The 26,710-nt window shown below is 36.7% G+C and overlaps 1 protein-coding gene across 1 annotated transcript in view; it reads left to right on the top strand.

Moving 5' to 3' along the window:
- Window positions 1–26,710, top strand: part of LOC121423459 (dual specificity testis-specific protein kinase 2-like) — a 77,052-nt gene that overhangs the window by 2,675 nt on the left and 47,667 nt on the right. Inside the window, exons 2-3 of the mRNA XM_041618800.1 lie at window positions 9,029–9,435; window positions 14,236–14,357. Coding sequence (XP_041474734.1) covers window positions 9,091–9,435; window positions 14,236–14,357 — 467 coding nt within the window. The 5' untranslated portion in view covers window positions 9,029–9,090. The remainder of the gene's footprint in view (window positions 1–9,028; window positions 9,436–14,235; window positions 14,358–26,710) is intronic.

The raw sequence follows: 26,710 nt of genomic DNA, 5'->3' as shown, positions 1-26,710 counted from the left end.
TACATGAAGGGCAAGGGGCAAAATCGCCCTTATCACAGCACAAAATACCCCCTATACTTCTCCAAATGGCATGCACTCCAAGATCTGCTGCTAACAAAATTCATTAATATTTAGAAAACCATTACTGCATAATTCATAATTGCTTGTGTACCAAAAAGTAGTCCTTCAAATTAAAAAAAACAGGAAATATATTACTTCCCAAATTTTATTTGCATTTCTTGTTGAGAGAGAAAAAATTCCAACTCTGTTCTGTACAATCCTACAACAAAAATTGTTGTCCAAAAAATATTTGGGTTTACAGTCATAAAAAAATATGGAGCAAAATGTGATGCGATACCATGAAAATTATTCCCTGAAGAAATGGCCTAAGAAATTTAGCAATTGGCCGTAATATCCCCCAATGAGAAAAATTGACCTTTAACTCTTTGCCCGCCACGGACGACTCGCGGAACAAACAGCGGACTGCCAACGATGACTCAAGTCACAGATCGCACACAGTGCATAAGGCACCCCAAAATTAATGTGGCGCAGGGGGGATAGTGTACGTGGCGGGCAAAGAGTTAAAGAAGCATATCTATACATGTAGTAGTTTGAACTTGAAAGTTGTCAAGAGTAGTGTGTCATTAAAGGAGAATGAAACCATTGGAACAAGATAGCTTGTGTGAAAACAGAAAAATCAAAGAAAGACATCAACAAAAGTTTGAGAAAAATTGGACAATAAATGAGAAAGTTATGAGCATTTAAATATTGCAATCACTAATGCTATGGAGATCCTCCCATTGGCAATGCGACAAGGATGTGTGATGTCACTGATGAACAACTCTCCCCATTACTTTAGTATATATTTCACTTGAATTGCCTCTTTTATCACATCTATCCAGAGATCATGTGTTCTTTCTACATGAGGGCATGTAATACATATTTTTTTAAAAATACATCATGGATAAAGAGTTTGTATCATCATAAGAAAAAGCAAAAAGAGACATTTTGAGGGTATTTTATAGTCCACCAAAAGGAAAGTTGTTCATCAGTGACATCACACATCCTTGTCGCATTGCCAATGGGAGGATCTCCATAGCATTAGTGATTGCAATATTTAAATGCTCATAACTTTCTCATTTATTGTCCGATTTTTCTCAAACTTTCTTTATTCTTTGATTTTTATTTTTCTACAGAAGCCTATTTGTTCCAAAGGTTTCATTCCCCTTTAAAGGTGTTCATAAGTTACTCATGACCTTAGTTTACATGTATGCTTGACTGGTGATGTTCTTAAATGTACCCCAATTTATTTATTTTTTAAATTGTGAGCCTTCTGGGAGTTCATTTACTCTCACTTTCCAAGTCATAATCAACTTTTGAAAAATTTTATAAGATACTTCATGCAGAAGCTTGTTAAATAACAAAAAAAAAGAATTTAATCTAGATTGGATTTTTACTTAAGCTGACAGGAATCTACCTGTTTCAGCGTTTGATTTGGCACCCAAGAACAGGTCACAAGTCATGCATAAACCTGTTCATAAAAGCCATGTGTATCTTCTTGATCGTGAAACAGTTCCCAGGTGTTTCCTTTGAGTATTTATTGGTGGTAATCCCTTTAAGAAATGATATCATTTTAAACACATGTTATGGAACAACAGGTTCATGAACACATGAAAGTTTTGTGTTGCCTGTCTTATCAGTCTAGTCAATCCCACTTTCCCTGGTCTAATGGTGGGTTGCAATTGCAAAAAACTTTTTATATTCAATTTTAATAGCAAATCATGCATCCCAAATCAAGTGTAATTAATGGGAAGATGCGTCAAGTGGAGTTGCAAAATTTGCAAGTGTTTCAACCACTCTTGTAATTAAATCAGAGGGTATGTCACTTTGATAACATTTTGACTTACACTTGAATTGGAACTTAAACTTCTTGCAATGCCTCATATAAATACCATTGTGCATGTGTACTTTGTATAATAAAAATAACTAGAATTTAATTCGTCATGCGGACGAATTAGGTGGTCTGTCATGATTTTTCATTCAGAGTCGGCTAGTGTATAAAATGATTAATTTAGATATGATTGATAATCTTGATTCTAGACATCCTAAGAATAAATTTTGACCATTGCTCAATGTGATTATTAATGTTTCCCATAGACTTTACACGTAAGCAATTTTGAGAATTACAATTCCAATATTGCAAGTGAAAAACGGGCATGATCCCGGCATCTGATCAAAAAGTGAAGGGCACAGTACCGAAAGCCCAGAATCTCAGCTATAACATATTAAAAGCTCCGGCAAAACTGACAAGAAGAAATGGAGATATGGCTCACGAAATAGAGGAATGTCGAATCTAGTTTTGAGAAAAAGTCATGTCCCATAGAGATTACACACAAAATACATGTGATATGAAAAAAAACAATTATAATCTGTTTTATCTTGCTAAATTTTAACTTTCATACCTTTTAATTATCATAAAGGATCATGTAAGAGGTGGCAAAAAGAAAAAAAAATGAAAAAAAAAATCATCTTTTCTACCCCAGGAATCGAACCTCCGCCCTCGAGAAAGCAAGTCAAATGCGTTATCCATTGAGCCACGATATTCCCCATAGAGATTACACGTAAGCAATTTTGAAAATTACAATTCCAATTTTGCAAGTGAAATACGGGCATGATCCCGGCATCTGATCCAAAAATGAAGGGCACACTTCCGATAGCCCAGAATCTCAGCTACAACATGTTTAAAGCTCAAGGAAAGCTGACAAGAAAAAATGGAGATATGGCTCACGAAATAGAGGAATGTCGAATCTAGTTTTGGGAAAAAGTCATGTCCCATAGAGATTACACGCAAAATGAGGAAAAATGACATGCCTGTTTTCATCGCTGTTTTACGCAATGATGCGTTCCTCAAAACGAATATTCATGTTAACTGAGGAGAAAGAGTACCTTCTAAACTACAACATATCGAAATCCGGGCGAAAAATGATTTATATTCGAGAAGTTACAGCCAAATTTGCATAAATTTGATGACGTCATTTTTGAATAAATGAAATTTTTAGTTTGGGCGCCTATTTGATGACGTCACGAGATAATTTAGGGACAATGGTGACATGAAATCAAATCTACAACTCATAATCTATCGATATATGAAAAAAAAATTGGGGGTCAATGGACTATTTAAAGAGCTACAGTGAATTTGCAATAGGCATGTTTTTGCCCATATATGGCCTATAGTGAGAGCTCGCGCGCACACGTGCTGCAAAGTTTAACGGGTGTTAATTTCGTTATTAATGGTTGTAGAAGGTTGATCAAGGTATCAAATTGCTCAGAATTTTATTAGCAATGCAATGATATTAAAAGAAACGGTTTTTCTGCGTTGCGTTAAGGTGTAACGCGCGCGCATATGTGCGCGCGCGCAAATTTTTGAAATGCTTAAAATGACCTGAAACGTACCCAAAAAATTTTATAGGTCATTTGGACGATTTTTGTAACTTTGACGCGCGCGTACGCGCGCGTCATGACCTCTACATGACATTTGATGACATTGACATTTGACCCTTGACATGAAGTTAATGTCATGTAAATATTGTTAATTTTTGACAATTGATAATGAAGATATGATCAAATGAAGAATTTTACAAAATGGCGCGTAGATGACGTCATCATGACCCAGGCGCGTACGCAAGGGGGGGGTTTCGGGGGTTCAAACCCCCCCCTTTTCGTTTCGTTTCCTTTTTTTTTTTTTTTTTTTTTTTTTTTTTTTTTGCTTGTCTCCCCAGAGGTCGGTCTGGTCAAGGAGTTATCGGGCAAGCGCCTGATAACTCCTTGGTCTGGTTACGGACAGTTCCCCTACCCAATAATGTATATGTCAGCAATAATGAACAGAATCTCATGTTTCCGACGAAAAACACAGAAAAAATTTCCGCTCGCTTCGCTCGCTCCATTTTATTATATCTTTTATTTCCGCATGTCGCCGACATGATCACGGTATCGCCATTAACAAGGCCATACATGATTATCATGATGTATACTTATGAATACAAGTGAACCAAGACAAAGACATACGTTTTCTTACAAAATATGTTTTACCAATATGAAAACCAAAATGACGGAAAACGCTAAAATGTCGGTTAGCTCGCTCCGCTATCTCGTAATAATTTATGAAATTCCATAAGTATCTAGTCTCCTGTTCAAGGCCATATTGTGAGTGTTACAAATAGAAGGACATGTAACATCGACTAATACTTGATTTACTAACAAACTATTGACAAGAAATGTATGTTTTGACGGGAAAACGCGAAAATTTCGGCTCGCTCACTCCGCTCGCTCGTAATTATTTATGAAATTTCTTAAGTTTCTAGTTTCTTGATCAAGGCCATATCATGAGAGTTACAAGCAGAAGGACATGTATCATCAACTAATATGTATTCATTACCAACAAGCTATTGAGAAGAATTGTATGTTTTGACGGAAAAACGCAAACATTTCGGCTCGCTTGCTCCGCTCGCTCGTAATTATTCATGACATTTCTCAAGTTTCTAGTGTTTTGATCAAGGCCATATCCAGGCGCGTAGCCGGGGGGGCGGTCGCCCCCCCCCCCCCCCAAACGTCCCCAAAAAGAAAAAAAAGAAGGGAAAAAGGAGAGGAGAAAAGGAAAAGGGAAGGAAGGAAAGGGAAGAAAGGTAGCTTTGTGTTTTTTCTATTTATTCTTTATTTTTTTCTCAAAAGAGAAACTCCTTCACTCTTCTTGCTTTAAATTCATATATGAATTTTGCTTCCGCGCTGCGCGCGGTTAAATGACAATATTGAAGTTCTCCATTGTTCCCCCACCTTTTCTCTAACCCTGTTTTTCCACCTCAGCTATGTGCTTCTTGCCAGTTAAAGTTAAAATTGTATACATTAGGGCATGAATTTGAGTAAGGTTAGGCCGAAGTAAATGTATGAAGTTATCTTTTTTTTTCAATTGATCGCGCAACTTCTGGTCTGGTCGGCTCCGAGCGGGTAAAATCTTTATATCAGTTTCTGCCGTCACCTCCATAAAGTCAGCTTCTCCCGCTTTTCAGCTCATTACTATAAACAACCATAATTTGGGGGCAAACAGGTTCCTAATTTAAAAAGAGGAAGGTATGGAATTCGTGTCGTATTAAATAAAAAAGTACAACATTTTTTTATCAAATTGTATTAAACTTCATGTCATTTCCCTGTATACATTCATCTCCTGTCCTGTTTTGCGCCCTCAGTTTGAAATTTTGAATGACACTTAAGTTTCTTTATATTCAAAATGAGGCGCTTCAGGATAAGTCAAAAAAAATAATCCTTTATTATATAGATAGATAATTTCAATAAATCACAGAAGTTTCAACTTTATGCGCATTATTTTCCTTGTAATGCAGTTCAATAATCTTAGAAAATCAGTTGAATTAGAGACGATTGGGTATTAAAGATATCTACATTTGATGAAACGTCCGCCCTTTGAAATTTCAGAGTTTCATTGCTCATCGCGGGGAGGAATATCTTCCTCTACCAATCTTCTCCTCTGTTTTGCGAGTTAAAAATATGCACTGATGCTAAATTGTTTGTAATCAAATCTGATCTTTCCAAAGAAAGTTTCAATATATCTTTGAGAATACCCTTTTCTCGGGACCATTTTTATGGCAAGAAAAACTGATAAATCACTTTAGCTTCCGCGCTTCGCGCGGAGTTATTATCATTTTAATTTCCTCCATTGTATACCTCTTTTGTGCTTTTACAATCACTTCGAAAACAAGGTTCAAAATCGCAATATAGTCAACCGAATTGGAGGTACTAGAGACAAGAGAAACGGCTCCTTTTCATTTTAATTTATGAAACACTAAAAGCTTCGCGCTTCGCGCGGGAGGGGGAAACTCCCCTCCCTGCACCCACCCCCTAGGGAGCGCGCTTCGCGTGCATTTACCGCCCCCTCCAAAATGAAATCCTGGCTACGCGGTTGGCCATATCATGAGTGCTACGAACCGAAGGACATGTAGCATCGACTATGATACCAACAAACTATTGACAAAAAGGTTATGTTTTCAACGCAAAAACGAGAACATTTCTGCTCGCTCGCGGGTCATGACCGCATTATTTCATACCCATCCCCACTTAAATGTTATTGTCTTATTTGCAGCGCTGAAAAAAAAAATCATCACCCCCCCCCCGCTCATCACTTTTTAGAGACTGGGCGGGAGATTTAAAAAAAAAAAATCAGCTCGAAAACCCCCCCCTTTCAAAAATCCTGCGTACGCGCCTGTCATGACCATATGACCTTGAAAAGCTTATTTTGCCGTCTCTATGATAGATTCTATATATGACGAAAAAATGAACAAAATTGATTCAGCCAATTTCGAGAAAAGTTGGCGACAAAAAATAGGTACTATGAATAAAGAAATAAAGAAATAAAGAAAATTCTGACGAAATCAAGAGGTGATCTGTCGTAGACAGACCACCTAATAATCTACTTTTAAGGCATACATGTACTATTGTGTATTATCTGTTTTATACGTGTATGTTGAACTTGAATGTGAGTGTAATGTTGCATTGAGACTGTATTGAAAGGAAATAATCTGAGGAGAAAGGAAGTAAAAAGAAGTTGTGACCTTGCCACCCATGTGATGAAGATCCTGGCCTAGCGCCAGCTGACTGATATCTTATCCAGATATCTCTACTGCAGGCTGTCCAAAGTGGGTGTGACACCAAGAAAACATGTACTGAATATAATGATCAGTGAGATATTCTGTGAATAGTGTCCTGCAGTTCATTTTAATAGTACCGGTATACCTGCAGTGAACATTTGTATTAAAGGGGAAGTTCACCCTAAAGAAAAGTTTGTTGTAAAATAAAAAAAAATATTGGTGAAGGTTTGAGGAAAATCCACCATATATTAAGAAAGTTAAATTACAATTTTAAGTATGGGTATTGGATTTGTGATGTCAGGAACAAGCAGCTGCCCTGTACATGTATGTGAAAATGCATAAATTTAAGGTTTTAATGGTTTGTTTTGACTCATTTTGTTGGGTAATTAATGTTGGAACAGGTGTGAAATGATTTGTTTATTGTTATACTGAAGGTACAGTAAAAACCATTCTCAATTCTCTGAGAAAATGACATTTCATTGATTTTTTTAAAAACCGTATGATACGTAGGAAACATGCTCGCATGACTTCACAAATTAAATAATTAAAATTCTATAAATAACTTTTTAAAATTCTTTGATGAATTTTTCTCAAACCTTCGGCAACAATTTTATTATTTTTTTCTGCTATTTTTTAAATAACATTATTGTCAAGGTGAACTTCCTCTTTAAGGCCTGCATGATGATATCAGTACATACTTAAAGGTATTGTTTAACTTTGTGAGCAGCTGATTTTAAAAATTCTCAAACCAAGATGAAACATGTGTACAAGTGCATATATTACAACTAATAAACCCTGAAAACAACCATTATTGAGAATGAAAAGCCAAAACTACAAGGCAAACCTCGATTTTGTAAATAGGCGTCTTATAGACACCTAAATAGTACACATAAGTGTATGGGATGAAATTAAGATGGTGTTTCCGGTCACTTTATATTTCAATTTTTGAAGCACTAAATAATCATTTTCGAACGCAATTTTTTCGGGGCTTCATTTTTGGAACATATCACAGACACAGGTGACAAGTGTGACCTTCTAGCTCAGATTTTTTAAAAGTCAAACCAATGTTAAACAATCACTTTAATACGGGAATCAAAAGAATAAGAAAAAGCACATGAGCAATGGGGGGGGGGGAGGGGGGGGGGGTTAGATGGGAATTTAATGAGTAGGTGGGTGTAGGGAAGTGGAGATCTGAAGGGGGGGGGGGCTTCTGAAACTATGAAATCTTAGATCAAGCTCAAAAGCATTATTATTTGTTGTTCCCTGTCTTTACAAAGTCATATAGTGAGCGTGCTTTTACTCATGCCTCTGCTGTCCTCTGGAATGCTTTACCTAATTCATTGAGATATCAAAGTGATATGTTTACTTACATTCAGGAGATCCCTCAAAACATATCTTTTCAATGCATAAAATACCAACTTTGAACTAATGATCCAATCTAATTATCTAAATATCTTGATTACTTTATTCTTACCTTTCACTATTTCTTCTTTAAGTGCATAGGGATATGCTATGCTACATGTATGTGTGATGCGTTATACAAGAATTGAGCATTATTATTATTATTAGTAAAAATTACCCATTTTAAGGGCCATTTCTAATTTTAATTGGAAAGAAAGCTGACATTATTGACCCTGCTCACAAGCATTGCTTCTGAAGAGGTTCTACATTTAAAACAAATTTGTCTATGTTGTTTACATGTGTTTATTTACTTACATGTATTATAACCAAGGTTTGATTTTAGATAAATAATAACTTGAACTTGATTTATACTGTTGGAGCACAGCAACATATGTACATTCAGTATAATGAATGTTAAAATTTGGGAACCATACTAAAATCTTTTAAATGATTCTTTCCATCCACAAACGATTTTAGGGACTTAGAAGTCAACACACACGTACGGCTATTTTGTAAAATGTAAGCGCGCAGTTTGGCATGAAATAGGCTGAGACACTGTCATCATAGAATTATGATTCCCATCACCATCGCCTTACGTTTGATCAACCCGCGTGTCTATTGTGATTTGACGCAACCCTAGTTCTACAAAAATGTCTTTCAAGTTATCATTTTTAGGGTTAAAATAAGTGACGATTAAATGCACCCCATGAAACATTGCTGATTTCAAAACTACACAAATATTTTAAGTGGCACAGGGAAAAAGTAAAAGGGAATAGTATTAAAAAGAATTATAATTTGGGATCTCAGTTGTATGCATACATGTGTAGGCCTACACACTTATTTGCATGTACATGTACACGAAGCAATTACCCATAGTGAGTTAATGACTTTGTAATCATTTTTTTATTTTGTGGGATACTGGGAATGAAGACAGTCTTGTAGCGTGTACCTTGATATCAACATTTTGGTTATTTTTTCCTTTATTTCTCGTCCAGATTCTCTTTACTGGATAGAGTTCCTGTAACCGGATTGTAGGGGTATTTATTGATCCGTCACCATGACAACAGACGTGCGTCTGGTGACCTTGGATGCAATGCCGTCAACTGCCACCAACTCGTCCAACTGCAGCGCACCCTGCATCCAGGGGGACGACGAGGAAGGGGAAAGCACAGAGGACGCCCCCGCACCCCTTGTCAACCACACCCTACCCCATCACCCCGGTAAAGTTCACCGGAGGCTATCCGCCCAACCGCAAGATATGAGGATGAGAAGTCGTACATCCTCCGGAGACTCCACCAGCTCTGTCTATGGTTCAAGGACGTCTCCTCTGATGAATGTAGTCTTCCTGGATGATTATATCAAGGAGGAGCTCGGACGTGGCTTCTTTGCAACTGTTTATAAGGTATGTAGAGGTTATGTTTTTTTTTGTAGGCCTACATGTATGATGTGACTGGACAATGAATCCTCCCCAGGAAATGGTTAGTCTGCAGGCACAGACCCTGATTGAAACTTTGATCAGCAAGTGTGTCTCCATGCAAAGACTAGCACATGTATTTATACAAAACTTGCTGAGCAAGAGGGCCTTCAGTACACAAGGCATGAGTAGGCTGCACATTCAGACCCTATTAAAGTAGCTCGAATAAAGGGTTTGCACAGCAGACTAGGAAACGGTAGGCCTGTATACATATATGTAGGCTTACAATAAAGCTAAAAACTATACTTTGAATTGGGAGTTGGGAAGTGCGCGTATGAGGTAAAACTACAATCCTGAATCAACTTGGGTCATTATATACAGTAGTAGTAGTAGTACATAATCCAAAATTTTAAATCTGGTTATGTCACCATGAAAGGGGATGGCCTGATTCATCTCACACTCACAGCAATTGCCCTTTATTCCCTTCCTCCACTTTGCCTGATTCAGTGCATCCTCCATCCTCTACCAAACCCTCCAACTTTCCTCCACTCGCCTATTTCATGTCTTTTCTGGCCTTCCCCTTCTTCTAGAGCCATCCGCCTTGAACTCAAAAGCCCTTCGTAAGACATGCCCATCTTCCCTCCTTAGCACATGCCCATACCAACATACCCCATTCGCCTTCGCTTTGGAATCGGTAGGTACACTGCTTCTTCTAAACCCAACATCTGCATCAAGACCTGATTTGATACAGTAATGCCCAGGAAATCTGCTCTTTAATGTGAACCCATGAAGGTCCTACAAGTGGATATTCTATGAAGGCTTACAAATTACGATTCATTATACATTCAACATCATGCATATTCAAGGTCATAATTTCAGTTACAGATGCTGAGTTCTAAAAGATTGCTATTGGTGTATTCAGACCGACTCGCAGTTTGAGAATATCAGGTTTTGTGTGATTGGAAAGTTTTCCCTGATCTCTATACCCTGAACAGAAAACAATGAGTGTGCAACATGAAAGCAAAATACTTGTAATGGTCTCATAATATTTTAAAATCATGAGAAAATTTGTTAGGATTTTTTTAAAGGTCATGAGTATTTTGGCAGTATGAAAGCAAATACGAGAACTCTCCCAACCCAGAAAGTACAATGTACATTGTACATGACTGCCTACATATGTTGGGGGCGGGCACTGTGGGGCTGGTGAGCCTCATCTGCTATTCCAACCAGCATGCTTATTAGAGGCTGTTCTCACTACGTTCCTAAATATTGGAAACTAGTTTAGTGGAAACTAGTTTAACGTGTAGTGAGAACGGTCAAAGCGGTCTTGGAAGCGATCTTCCAAACCAGTTTGGAAAACCACCTCGCGATGTAGTTTTCAAGATCGCTTTGCCTCGTTAAACTGGTTTTAGCGTTAAGTGAGGACACAACCATTCTTCGGGAAGCGATCTTCGCATATTTTGAGCGCGCTACTCCACACGACAGGTGTAGAATGCCTATGCTGCGGTTTCGAATTTTGCGCGAAATGTGTCACCCCACTGAGAGTGTTTCCATAGCAACAAGAGCGCTTTACGTGAAGTGATTTTGAAAACCACTTTCGTGTGATCAAGTGGGAACGCTGGCAAAGCGATCTTCCAAAGTGATTTCCTGAATCGGTTTCCAGTAAACTAGTTTTAGAAAGCGTAATGAGAACGGCCTCTTAGTTACAATGTAGTTCCAGAACTTAATACCCTGAAAGTACATGTATCTAGTTTGGGTGGGTAATTTTTATAATGTGGGGTATGTTAAGCCCTTACCAAGTCCTCATAGACTTAATGGTATTCTGGAGATTGACTTGGTCTGAGAATGCCATCAAAGTTCGTCAACTTGTTTACACCTTGACAGTATATGATGGTTATCTTTATAAAGTGTGATCGTTTTTCAGCTTAGATTTCATGATTTCGCAAAGTTGGATGTACTGTACATGTACATGTATGAAAACAGGATATACATGTACTGAAAATTAACCTCAATCTCAAGACTCCTGTGTTTTTCATGAAATCATTTGCTGTGCAACATACATGTACTTGCTATACTATTGTAGTTTTACCTAGTAGTTTGTTTGGGGTTACAGTGCTGAATGAAACATGCTTTGTGTACACAGGAGCTAATCTGGAGACATTATTTACATGTACACACAACCCAGGTCATACAAACATAGACTTTAACCTCATAACTGTAACTGTTGTGAAAGAAGGGCATACATGTAGTTTTTCACAAATATGTGTTGAAGCCATAATAATGAAATGTTATTGATAATGTCTATTGAAATGTTGGAAGTATCATGAAACATGAATATTTTATAGCATCCACACCATTGAATCATTTTAGTATGCCAGTGTTCACATAAGTTTGTAATGAACTTGAATGGTTTCGGCTTTACACCTGTTCATCGGGAAATTGCCAAAACTTAAGATGCACTTTTAATATTTACATTATTTTATGTTGTAATACTGTGCACTACAGTACTGAGAAGCAATGCTTGGGGCCTCTGTATGTAGTCCAATAAATAAATCAGTCAATCCAGCATTTGACAATCAATGACATTTGAATACACTCGAGTTTGCAAATTAAATGTCAGAGGTTAGCACTGAAGGGGGCAAGACACAAGGACCCCTGTAATTTTCTCAGTGCTATGTCTCATGTTACATAGTTGGGCCTCATGTAGATGTAGTTATATTTCAACTTTGTAAAGTTTATGAAAACTTATCATTTATTTCATCCAATTTTTAAAACGGTCCCTTGCTCAAGATGAGGGATACATGTACATGGAGGGTGGGAGGGGGGGGGGGTTGGATGGTACTCAGATTCGGCTCCAATGGGGATGCACTCCTGAAGCCAATAATCTAACCCTGAAGAGGTACTTATCACATGAGTTGGTTTCTTTTATTTATAAACTACAATGTAGGCCCTTTTGTGTTTTGAAAATGATCAAAATATATTTTATGGCAGGCTGCATGATGTAGTAGACAGTTCTAAAATTTTGTACCGGTACCCCCTACACACTATTTATAATGTAATGTGCAGAGACAGTGGATTTTCATTTACTGGAAAATCTATGAAATAGAAAATCTGTTTTGGTTGTTTACAGACAAGTGAAAATTTGTTGGATTTTAATACCTTCATAACACAATTCATGTTTTTGCTGCATAGGCCTACACTATGACAAAACAGAAAAATTTGCATTTTGGAAAAAGACCATCGTTTGAAATGGAAAACCACTGCCCGTTCACGTTATGCATGTGGCTGTACTTCTACCCTACATGTACATTGATATGGAATATTTTGAGAAAAATTACCATGTTAATACAGCATGGTACACTCTTGTTGAGGCTTGAGGGGCTAACTCTCCCCTCACCAAATCTACTTGCATAGGCCTGCATGTGCAGTACAAGTCTAAGACACTGTTCACATTATACTTTCTCAAACTACTGGAAATTGGTTCAGGAAACCAGGTTGGAAGATCGCTTTGCTAGTGTTCCCATTTTATCAGCTGAAACTGGTTTTCGAAACCACTTCACTCAAAGTGTGCTTGTTGCTATGGGAATGCTCTCAGTGGGGGTGACATGTTTCGCGTGAAATTTTAAACCACAGCGTAGACATTCTCCATGTTCACACAGTGTGTGGAGTAACGCATTCAAAATTTGCAAAGATCGCTTCCCGAGGAACAGTTGTATATGCTAAAACCAGTTTAACGAAGAGAAGCGATCTTGAAAACTACATTGCGAGATGGTTTTCTGAATTGGTTTGGGAGATCGCTTCCAAGACCGCTTCAACTGTTCTCGTCACACCTCAAACTAGTTTCCAAAATTAGCTTCCAGTAAACTAGTTTTAGGGTGGTAATGAGAACAGGGTCTAAGTGAACATCAATAATGCATGTGCTGCAATGAAGGCTACATGTGTTTGTAAACATTAAAAAAGGAAAGTCAGCTAAAGGCAAAATGTTTCAAGCATGTCCTTGACTTTTCAGACTGGGTAAAGTCAACACAGATTACCATATTAATTCAATAAGTAGACCCCTGAGGGGTGAAGTAATCATTTGACATTTCAATAATAGGTTTATCTTCATTCAGCCTCCAAAGATATATCAAATTTATGATTTAAACTTGTCAAGAATATTCTAGAAGATATGTTGATTCTATTTTATTTCTTGGATCTATTTTCAATTGTTGTTTTTTATTTATAGTTTACTTTTGATATTACCTTTTGTTGTTCTTCATTGTTCTGCTATTTTATTTTATTCTTATTGTTTTTACATGAATGATTAAGATCAGGGGTCTGTTGTAGGACTTGCATGATTCAAATACTGTACTACAATAACTAAAAAAAAGGTTAAAATACAAGTCCTGAATAAGTACTTTGTTTGGCTAAAATCAGATTACATTTGATTTTGGACTCGCTTGTTATTGCAAAGGCTTATTTCGGCACCAGTTTGGGATATTTCTTTAATAGTTACCCAATTTCTACATAGAAGTTATACAGTTTTGTTATGCATACATATATGTGCAGTATTATAGATTGCTATGCCAAATGGTTATTTGAGAGGCATTTTCGAATGGTGAAAACAATGGTCAATGAAAAGACATTGAAGATGTTCATAAACCTGTATTTCTTGAACTGCTTTGTAAACCTTGAACCAAGTTTTACGTTATGGTTGGTAAAGACTAGAGTTGGATTAGCAAATCCCTGGGGAATGTACATATCTGACTTTTTTTTATATGTTCCTTTTTTTCTTTATATCCTGAACAGCTCCAGCACAGAGAAACGGGTCAGTTGATGGCTGCCAAGATCAACACAAACAATAACAACTGGGATAATGTTCATCATGAAATACAACTCATTAGTCGCATGGTACATCCAAACATCAACAGGTAAGGGTTCCATTTTGTGAGGATTTATTACTTTTTTAAAAACGTGATAATTAAAAAATATTGCAATGTTAAAAAATGTCCAATATAATATTTTGATAATTGACCTCAATGGCACAGTCACATTTTCCCTACAGTGGTCGTACGGTGAGTCGAAAACAATGTACCAGCTACATATACATGTACATGTAGGTGGTTTGAATGGAAATGAATTGAAAGTTTTTGAAACGGCTGTTTTCGACTCGCCGTGCGGCCGCCGTAGGGGAAATGTGACTGCAACATAATGTACGCTTCAAAAATTAAGGGCCAAGGCAACATTTCGATATTACAGCACAAATGGGACATTTTAAAAGGACACCAAAAATTTCCAATACTAATGGGAGGAGTGTTGAGGCAGGTCAATAGGGTACTATTACCGTGGCCTTGGTTGGTATTGGACTAACCTAGCCTTATCATATAAAGTAAATTGTGATACCTGGGGATGTTTCACAAAAAGGTATTACAGTTGCACTTAAATGTCCATTTGCATGCCAAATAATAGGAATCGCCACATTGGTCAAATCATGCTAAAAGATCAGGATGTGCTACTGTGCATCTATCAATACAGTATTAAGTCATTAATATAAAGGAATCGTGTGTGTCAGGCTGTGCCAGCACTAAGTTTTTTAGTTAAAGTCGTACTGAACTCTTTGTGACACACCCCCTGTTTGTAACAATATTGAAAAACAACAGGTACTACCATTTGTTTCTTTTTATAAAATTGATGAACTTTTTTTCAAATAGAATGTTGTGGGTTTGAATTCCAGCTATGGTATGTATTCTTTTAGCAAGAAATTTAACCAAACTGTGCTGCGCCTGCACTCAACCCAGGTGAGGTGAATGGGTACTCAGCAGGATTGATTCCTTGAATGCATGGAATGCTGGAAAGAGTGTTGACCCGACACTGCGAATTTAAAATATTTAATGTGGTCTTCTGTATAACTGGTCGGCCAGCCTCCACCAATTTTTTCAATAACTGTATAAAAGCATAAAAATGACCATTTGATTGTGATTTTTTCGCATTGTTAGCCCCCTTTTCAAACCGCTCCACATCCCCTGTGATAGTATATAATGCTATTTACATGTATAGGCATGTTAAACACACACACATGTACTGTAAAATAATATGATTTGGGAATAACTGTGCTTTACAGGGAATAACTGTGCTTTACAAATTTGAATAGCATTTTTGGCCAAAAGAGAAAAGCTCTCAACTAACTAATGTACAGTCCTATGTAAAAATATGCTATACAATATGCATAGCAGTCTTTCAAATATGTGGAGCAAATTGTGATGTGATACCAGGAAAATTATTCCCAGTACATGTACAATGAAATATGAAATAAAGGTGGTTAATATTTGAAGAAATATAACAAATACATAAAAAATGGAATACGTAGGCCTACAGTGCATCTGACAAAGTGAATTGTCAATAAAGGTTTGCAGAACAGTACAAGTACTGTCTTTCCTATTCTTCATTCTCATAACTGAAACTCTGATTAATTCTTTGTGACAAAACATTTCAAACATCATCAATCAAAAATTATGGAAGAGTTCCAAACTTTGCTTTTCTTTATGATGAATCATGTCATACTTCACTTTTGAAACATTTGACCTTTCATTTGTTGTCAAGACTCAAACATTATGTGCAGTAATTCTTTTTCATTTACACATTCCTTAAAGCATTTTTTTTTCTTCAAACATCACTCAACGTACACAATGGTGTTTGTTCAGGAATTGAATGAACAGTAGTAGTTTGACTATTAATTAAATAGCTACGAAAGAAAGTCAGAAACCAAGTGTATCAACACACATACATGTAAATGCATTTGTGGGGCTAACTTGTATTCAGACGATATCACCGATCTGTTTGAACCAAACAGAAGTGAAAATTTATCCTTTTACTGCTTACAAATGACAGAGTTACTCCAATTTTTAGGAAATATGGACATTATAAGAGCCTTTCATGAGTATGAACCGCGAATTTTGACAGTTCTGTGAGAGATTTCTGCCAGAGTTTAGCCAAGCTTCGTTCACACAGCGCAGCCAGTAAAGAATTTACCACGTGAGTTGTGTGGCTGGCTAGCTACATATGTACACTGTACTGTATCTGCATGCTCTAGTAGCAATTACGTGCGATTCATTCTGTGTGTGAATGACAGAATTTATCGGGGGGAATGGTTTGCAGTGAATTTGACCATTTCTGGAAAAGTTATTGGCCCAACAATGGTTTTTATTACTGGTCATGTCGGACCCTTAAAATCTTGCTATTTTTGGAAAAATTACTGGCCCGACAATGATATTTTTTACTGGTCATGTCGGACCAGTAAATCTTCCTATTTCTGAAAATCTACCGGCCCGACAGCGATTTTTACCGGTCCGGGACCGTCGGACCGCCGCTAGTGTCGAGCCCTGCATTATGGTCTGACGCCGTGAATAAATAATCGTGAGTGTGTCTGCACCTACGAATTAGCGCGATAATTTGCAAATAATCCCAAGTTGACTTGGGATTGCAATTCGAGATTAATCCTACGAACTAGCGCGATAATTGCGTCTCCATTGCAAATAATCTCAAGATTGTTCAGATCGGGATAATTTGCCAGATCAGAAATAGCGCGCTAATTTAAAAACTCAGGATGGTGCAGACGGCCCTACTAGGTTTCATCAACTCTGCTGATATTTGTGGACCAATAAAAGGTCTTAATTTTGAGAGCAAGACAATTTTTGTTTCAAGCATATTTCCGTACTATACTTTCCAAGGGTTCAAAAATATCCAAGCCAATGAGAGGGGCATTATTGCTTTCATACACACTGAAACCTGAAAATACATTTTTAAAAATGAATATTTGGAGAATTTATCCCAATCCAACCAGGGATCCCAGGAGGATCAATGATCCAACCCAATCAGAAGATACTTGGTGTATTTTGCCAATAGGAAAGCAAGGTATTGGAGTGTCCCAGTTTTATACCTGGTAATTGTTGGTACTTATGAAATTGTGAGGACTTTCACAGGGATTTATCATACATGTAGGTCAAAATATTCTTGTAGTGTGCAAAAGCAAATTATGAGAACTTTCCAATCTCAGTGAGTATTTACATGTACATGTATAAAGCAACGCGCCTGCGCTGTGGTGCACATGGGTTGCCACTAGTTGTACATACATGCAAGTTGACAGCTTTGAAAGTGTGTGCTTTTTTGGCTTCCCAGACAGTATTGTGCATGCTCTTCACTTTGGAACCTCACCCAAAAGTGTCTCGAACTTAAGGGGGGGGGGGGGTTATAATCATTTCTAGATTTTATAGTGGTATTAGGGCATTGGAGGTTTAAAAAAGTTCAATCAAAATTATCTTTAAAAAAAGTTCTATTGAAATGTACAGGTAATTTGGTGATGGAGTGCATCTGACAGCACCAGATGATACCAATCCCTAGGTGCTGTTACTGTACAGGTGTATATTTTGGTAATTGCTCAATTTGGTAATTTACCAAAATAGGCCGTAATAGGCCCCAGGGCACTCATGGCCATTGTGACACTGCATTAATATACATTAAACCTTGAAAGCCCAACATTGTGTCAAGTTGGTTTTGATGAATGAGAAAGATTTTTTGATAATCAGGGTCTTAGCTAAATTTCAATTTTAAGTATCAAAAGGGGAATATTTAATAATGATAAATTCCATTGTTATACACACTATAGCTGAGAATCAGTAGATCCATGAAGGTGGATGGTGTAACTGTCACCTTCAATCAAACCTGTCACACAGCGTAAATTCAGTATAGTATGAACCTGGGAAATAAACTATTGAGTCTAGGTTCTCAAATACCATTCACACCCCAAACAACGTTTTGATTGTAATTGTTCACACCTTTCTGTTTGTGAACGGACATGTGTTATTATGATGGAGTGATCTGAAAGGTAAACATGCTCTCTCTGATCTTCAGAACCCGACAGCCAATCGGATGCTAGGGTTTCAGTAGCTTATAACAGTCGACAGTGAAAGTGATATAGCTTCATGAAACTGTCCCCCAATAAATCTGTTGATATCTGTTTCAGGAGGATAAGATGTTCAGTAGATGGGTGTTTTCTCATGAACTTGAAATTCATAACTAGGACGAGACTAGGTCTGTAAAGCCGTGTTCAGATACCATGGTCTGTATTCTGAAGTCAAGTTTAATAGACCATGGTATAACTGTCGGTGCTGAAATTATTGAAACCTAAACATGTCAAAGTGTCATTTACATTAGATGCTTCACATGTTTAATGTGCTTCTATAATATTGAAAATAACAATCTTATTTATCCTACCCAGACAGTTGAGAATGATTTGAGAGTCAAATGAGCTGATACATCTACCATTAATGATTTATGTCACTACTGGCAATCCATAGTTGCACCACAACTTTAAACCAGAGTTTGATATAAACTTGAGTTCAGAATACAGGCATATGCTTTATTGACAAGCTTGCCAACATTTTTCAAAGCAGCGTAGTAAATACATGAGGGCGATTTGCAAATTTGCCTTAATTACAGCTAAAATTGCTCCTAACATGCCTAAAATTTCCACATGAATTGAATGCTTTGGGATGACCTGTTTTTTTTAGTTCTGCTACGAACATGTTTATTTTCAGAAAATGTGTACTCTACATTTAGTAAAATTTCTACGTTTCTATGTGGCAAAATAATAAAATTTCTATGTGGCAAAGTAATGGTATTTGCACATACATGTACCTCATATTGTTCAATGCACACGAAAAGTAGCCCATGAAATTATATTAAAAAAGAAAAAAAATCAAATGATGATTTTTTGTTATAAGCTACTGGAAATCCTTTCATTTGATTGGCAGAAAGCAAGTATCATCAAGGTTCCCACAGTCATGGAAGATCCTTGAAAAATTTGTGGTCATGGAAAGTCGGGGAACTTGGAAAAATTTGTGAAAAGTCATGGAATCGCATTTACCACTTGGCTGTGGCAGCTTTCCATTTTTTTGTGTTTCGCAACTCTCGTACTCTGTGAATCCTGTGATCATACATATACTCTGCTATGATATAACATGATTTTCATTTTCCCCAGTTTTGTGACTTCCCAAATTCTACATTACTCCCGGGAAGTCATGGAAAGCAGCATTTCAGTCATGGAAAAGTCATGGAAATCTGTTTTCAAATTTCTGTGGGAACCCTGATCATGGAACACTCCCCTGCAATCTACAGTAGATGTGAGGATAGTTTGGTGAGATTGCGATTGATAGAATTCAGGGTAAAGATTGAAATACAAAAGGATCTTGTATAGAATGCACTTTGCCTTTTTTCCATGTTCTCAACTGTCCCTGCTGGAGAGAACACAGAGCACCACAGTGTGTGTTGCAGTGTGTTCCACAGTGTGGAACAAAAAGTGTGGATTCATCTTCACAGTGTTAAATTTGATCATTTTAAGAGTGTGAATCAAATTTCAGAGTCAATTATGTGAACACGATGTGGAATGCTCAAATTGTTGGGTTTTTCACAGTGTGAAATTATCTTTACATTGTGGCACAGTGTGTCATAGTGTGTGGAACTATCTTCACATTGTTAAATTTGAGCATTTTGAACAGCATGAAGCTCATTTTCACATAGTCTGCTATGTGAACACACTGTGAACACTCACACTGTGGAGTTGTACACAGTTTGAAATTAAGTTACACAATAAAATGTGAGCATTATTACCGGTGTGAATCTCATCTTCGCACAGTTCACTTTGTGAACATACTAATAGCACTCACACTGTCGAAATGATCACAGTGTAAAATTATCTCCACACTATTTAATTTTAACATTTGAGCATTTTAACACAATAAATCGCATTTGTGAGTTACGCGTACCACATTATAGAGATGTCCACAGTGTGAAATTATCTCCACACTGTTAAATTTGACCATTACTAGAGTGTGAATCACATTCTCATCTCATCCACTATGTGAACATACTGTGAAGTGTGAACACACTGTGCACCACTATGTTCTTTCTATTCCCCAGGGGTGGTTAACCATTGAGATATATCAACACAGAAGATGATCCACAGCATACATTTGTGTATTGCACCATATTTTGCTTGAAAACATTCATGAGATAACTTGCATTCTCTGCCTTATCGCGCATGGAATCCTGCTCGATAGAGGACTGAATCTTTTTATCGACTAGGCCTATCTATCTTTCCGTCCATCTCTTTCTCCCTCTGTCGTGATTAGCATACCAAGCATGCCTGGTGGCTACCACATACACGATGCCATGCATTTCCGATCCACAGACATTAATACCAAGCTGGCATGTACATGGCTTCACCTGCTGTGCCGGCAGGAATGAAGATACTTGATGAGAGAATGCTTCTCCCAAGTGGAATACCAACTTTCCCAATGCAAATTTCCTTTGTTTTATTAGAGGCATATTTTTACATGCATTTTGTATTAAAGGGGCAAGTGTTTCTGGAGCCCCTTGGATCGATTTGTGTCCAAGCAGTGTTGTAATGGTGAAACCATGGGATACACTCTAAAAAATATTGGGTAAAAAATGCTCCATGAGGGTTATTATGTGTCCAACCAACATTGGGCATTCCTTTGGGGCATTTTTATTTATCCAGTGTGATGAAAGTTTTGCCCATTCTAAAGTTAATCACTGCTTATTTTTTAACCTTTATACTGGACAATTGTACTTCCCGCATTGGGTAAAATACTGCTCCAAATTGGTCGGACACATAATTAGGCCCGTGCTGGTTAAAATCTTAACCAAATTTTTTTAGTGTGTATAATTCTCCTTTGAAGAGATTCTTCATGTACATTTCTGATGCTTGTCAGCATCATGAAAATACATGCAGGTGTACATGTAGATGATATCCTAGATAGTTCTGTCTAGTGATTGGTTTAAATACCAGCATCATGTGACCAAACATATGATTTGAATAATGTTAAAAACAAAATGTCCATGAACAAATCCACTTATCCATATTAACTTTAACAATTGGGATAAGTAAATATTCATGTATGTTTATCATATGCATGTTCAACTTGTTTGTGGAATAGGAATAAAAAATAAACCCTGGATTTATTGCAAAATTAGAAAAAATGGATGGCATATAAAAACATTTATGCTGTGCTTTCGTCTGTGAGTGATTTTGCGCTAAGTCAAAACAAAAAGAACGATCAGCGCAATTATGACGTCACATGTTCAATGGCGCATACTCATCGCTCAGCAGGATATCCAGCTGTTCATCGATCCATTCATGTCCGACTCGATTGGGTAACGTCAACGTCTTCACTCATTCATCAAGAAAGCCTTTGCTAATCATGCATTCTGACAACTACCTGCGTAATAGCCCCCCCCCCCCGCGTCAATGCCATTACTATCATACTACATGTACTTGTATGCTAAAGATGCGACGGAGAGCAATAAAAATTGACATTTTACAAGACGACGCAATTTCAATGCAACAATCAACAAACAGCGATTTACACATCACTGTTGGGGTTGATGGTCCAAATCAATTAATTACTTCCTAATAATTGTCGATTGGGTACTAAGTGGGTATTCAATTACAAAATGGACAAACAATGCACACTTTGTGGTTCAGTTGTTGATTATGCCTTGATACATTATAGTAGGTGCTTGTATTACTATTGTGGTTTTCTCTCAGATTATTTTGAATTGAAATAAAGATTGATTAAATTTTTCAAACTTTCAAGAGAAATAGATAGGAAATTCATTTATATTACATGTAGCCCTGCTATGTTAATTTGTAAAACTATGTAAAAAACGTAATTTAGTTTAAGAATTAATCAGTCATGCAAATATTTTGTTTTCATCGAAAGCATTAGTTTATTTTTTCAATTTTCTATTGACGTTAGAAGTTTTTTTTAGGGTTGCTGAAAGTGCAGAAAAATGGAAGAAAGCATAAGTTATTTAAGGCTGTACATCATGTTGGATTATTGCATTTTTTTTGTTGGGAATTTTTTTTGTTATATTCTTTTTTAGATTTTTCATCTTTCAGAAAGACTTGCCATTTTTAAAAAGCCTAGAAAGACGAAATACTTCGTCCTTTAGCCGCTATGTCAATTGATTTTTATTATTGATATGATATAGCATCTACAGATATATGAGTTTGGCATTTCTAATTAATAAACTCAATAATATCCAATCTTATTTTCCTTCGAGCATGGTTACATGTAGTTTTTGCTGATGTGTGCTACATTTCGCCCAGAGGATTAAACAACCCACAATCATGATTTAAGTTGCCCAACCCTCCCTGGGATCATGTTGCGGGTTTATACACTCCCCGCAAGGTAGAATTCAGATTTAATTAGATTAGCAAATGAAAACGTTGTACAGTTCACACTGATAGAAGTGTTAAACATTACACTGCAAGTAGATTAAAGGTACAGCTGGGTGTGAGTGGCATTATAGGCATATTGTATATTCTTGGATAATGTTGCAAGTCTAATACACTCCTCGCAAGGTCGAGTTCACATTTAAGTTTAGCAAAGAAAAACATTCTGTTCACATTGGTAAAACATTACTCTAAAAAAAGAACACGATAGGTCAGTTGGGTGCATTATGTTGTCTATAAACTAATCAGTACTGTCTTGGAATTTTGGTTTATAAACCATATTTTTATCCAAATGAAAGCGTTAAAGCTTTATAAGTAGCATTCGCTATAGATAAAAGTTACATTATTTGAATCTTGACTTGGAGTACAATTCGATAAAACAGATTGCCCTACAAGAAGCCACACAGTACTTGTCTTTAAATTGATTCTTGAATTGAGTTCTTTGCATCTGCCCTTTCGAAGTTGAAGTTTATTGCTTTTTACGCTAGATGACTCTTATTCAAGTGTAGTGCAGTATATAGGCCTTCAAGAAGAGTAGGAAATTAAAAAAATAGTAGAGAGAGAGAGAGAGAGAAAAACAGACAGAGAGAGAAAAGGCATTACGAGAGATACACTTTTGGTTTCAATAATACAATTTTCACAAAAAATGTATTTCTATCTGCCATATTTCCTCTGCTATATATGTGATGTTTAAAAAAATATAAACCCACATATTTCATAAACCTCAATAAGGTGAAGTCAGACCACCTGGATGGCTAGAATACCTGTTGTTTCCAGTGTGTTGGCTCAGTTGGTAGAGCATCTGTCTCACAACTGATAGGTTGGGAGTTCAAACTCTGGCTGCGTCAGACCAAAAGACGTTCAACAGGAGTTGCTGCTACACTGACTATTAAAGGGATAGATAGTTCAATATGGTGCTGCACAGTCGCTGCCAGGCCCATGATTAATTGGGCGAAACAAATTTTTGGAGTATTTCATTTCTTATTTCTATTTCAAACAAAATATGGATTTTTTTCATTCAAGTGACAAGATCTTTTTCAGGCTAAAAATACCTGAAAATTCTTTTCTGCAGTGACCAGTAGCAGACCATTTCAGGGTAAGTTCTTGAAGTTATGAGCATACATGGACTGATTAGCAGGAAAGGCGCATGATTCAGAATCGTCAGCTTAGTAGCCCTACGGTGCTTACGCCCAACTACTCGCTGGGATGAGAGAGTTCTCATAACTTGCTTTCAAACTGTCAAAATACATGCGACTTTGGAAAAATCCCTGCAAAAAAATTAGACAAGTGCTGATAGGCACATCAGCATGCTCATAATTGATTGCGCATTTAGCCATTCACTTGGGTCTCACAGACTCGTTATTATTTCTTGGGTTTTAAGGCCATTCAGATATGAATATTTACGCCAACTCTTTTTGTTGACTGTTAGCCTCGTCTCAGCCACACTTGATGAGGGATATAGCTGAGTCATGAAGCCTTGTCAAAAGGCTTCTTAGCAACATAATTGGATTTTGTCACACAAGGCAACATAATTGGAAAATACATCTATTGTCCGTTTTTGAGTTTTTCTATAAATTCATCAATGATAAAAATGATATTAAAATTTTGAAAGTGCTCTTATCCACTCTGCTGAGCGCTCAAGGCGCTAGTTGCCAATTTGCTTTACAGGCCTACAGCTGTACGTCTGTCTTAAGCAATATATGTGGCCTTCGTTATAAGATGATGAAAAATGATTGATTATTCTATTAATGAGGATATGACCTTACTCGCTTGCTGTCATCATCACTTCAAAGGGAGAAATAAAAGGCGAAAAAGAGCGTTTGATTATGATTGGATTATGAAGCGAGGCGTGAGCCAGCCTTAAGTGCTTTCCTTCACATTTGAAGTATGATGAATTAATACATTTCGATATGATTAAATTTTCCCTGAAAAAAATTGGTAATTAGTTCGTAAGTGTATTTTATTTACTGTAGGTTTAGTAGGGAAAGAGCAAAGAAAGAAAAAAAAACAAAGCGAAAATTTGTTTGAATCTAGGAAAAGAAATACAGTATTTGTTTACTCTCAGTGCTAGATGTATATGAAATACTGTACATGTAGCAAAATTGAAATCACGAGTGAGATATCATGCAAATACTAGTGCAGAGTACGTACTTTGAAACTTTTTGAACAAGTTTGAAGAATACTCTATTACTAGACTATACACTGTACACTTCAAGGATTTAAAGTTTAGTGTAGTATCCCTAAATTAGACCTCAAAATAGCCAATCTGGAATAAAATTATTGGAAATGGTTTTTCAACTGATTTGAGTAGGTATGGGTGTCAACATTTACCAAAAAAAAGTTAGGAGGAATACGGGTTGGGGAAAGTGTTTTTTTCCAAGGTCAAAGGTCAATGACCTTTTTATATATACCGTATAATGATATCTATGAGATGGAAAGGCGCAGGTTGGTGATAATGGTGTCAAAATGCACAAATTTTTACCAGAATATCAAATAAAATAAAATTAAGTACCTAGCATGCATATTCACCGATGAAATTCAAGGTCAAAGCCTTTCAAAGGTCAATGAACTTTTTTTTTACATCATATACCATACTGTATAATGGTATCTCTGAGATGATAAGGTACAGGCTAGTGAGCATGGTGTCAAAATGTACAGATTCTTACAAGAAGGTAAAATAGAATGAATGTGAGTACCTAGAATGGACATTCACCAATAAAATTCAAGGTCAAAGCTTTCAAAAGGTCAATGACCTTTTTACATTATATATATATCATACTGTATAATGGTATCTCTGAGATGAAAAGGCACAGCTTGGTGATCATGGTGTCAAAATGCACAGATTCTGATCAGAAGATCAAATAAAATAAAATTAAGGACATAGAATGCATATTCACCCATAAAATTTAAGGCCAAAGGTCAATGACCTTTTATGCATTATATACCATATTATATACTGGTATCTCGAAGATAAAACGGTGCAGGTTGGTGTTCTTGGTGTCAGAATACACAGATTCTTACAGGAAGATCAAATGAAATGAAATTAAGTATCGACAATGCACATTCACCCTTAAAATTCAAAGACAAAGGTCAATGTCCTTTTTGACATTAGATAATAATAATGGTATCTCTGAGATAAAACACCGCAGGTTAGTGATCTTGGTGCCAAAATGCAAAGATTTGTACAAGAATCTTCTGAAAATGGGTAGGATAGGTCTAACTCTCTTGTCACAGCTAGCATCATCTGAGAGCATTTCCAAACAGCAGAGGGATGATGATGAAGTGAAGGCCATCATTAGAGCTGCATGTATATCAACTTCAACAAAGATGAATTCCTGTATTATTATTAATATACCTCTCATTGCGAGCTGCCAGAATCTCTTGAGATGCTAATGTTGCAGGACAAAACTTCATATCTGCTCTCTGCCGTACGTCACCCATGATGCTATTTCTACTAGGTGTCAGTTTGTATATATACAAGGATCATTATTTGGTCCAGAATAACTGAGTGTTATCATGCACAAATTAGGCATATGATATAATGAAATTCAAAAGGAGATAATAGCTTAAAAGTACACATCCATTGACCTAACAAAACTCCTACAGCACCACGTCCAGTTCTTGAGAATCAAGCTATGCAACATATCAGCAATAATATATACCCTGGTCTGATATCCCTTGACAGAACGTTATTAGGCTTTCATTGAATGGGCCAGATCAAAGTCCTGAAAATGTCAGAAGGTTTTCAAAAGTTTAATTACTCTTTGCTGAAGTTGAGACACTTAACTTCATTTACTATGACAAAAGCTGCAGCTCTAATGATTGCCTTATTTTAATTCTTCATCATTGCCCCTGGCTATATGAAAATGTTCTTAGATGATGCATGCCATTAGGGTTAGGCCTATCCTTTCCATTTACAGATTAAGTTATAGTTTATAGTATTGATTGTAGCAATTGAGGTTAGTGACC

This window comes from Lytechinus variegatus, chromosome 11 (assembly GCF_018143015.1).
Source record: "Lytechinus variegatus isolate NC3 chromosome 11, Lvar_3.0, whole genome shotgun sequence".
Taxonomy (NCBI): domain Eukaryota; kingdom Metazoa; phylum Echinodermata; class Echinoidea; order Temnopleuroida; family Toxopneustidae; genus Lytechinus; species Lytechinus variegatus.
The sequence above is the reverse complement of the archived record's forward strand: the minus strand, read 5'-3'. Positions and strand labels throughout refer to the sequence as shown.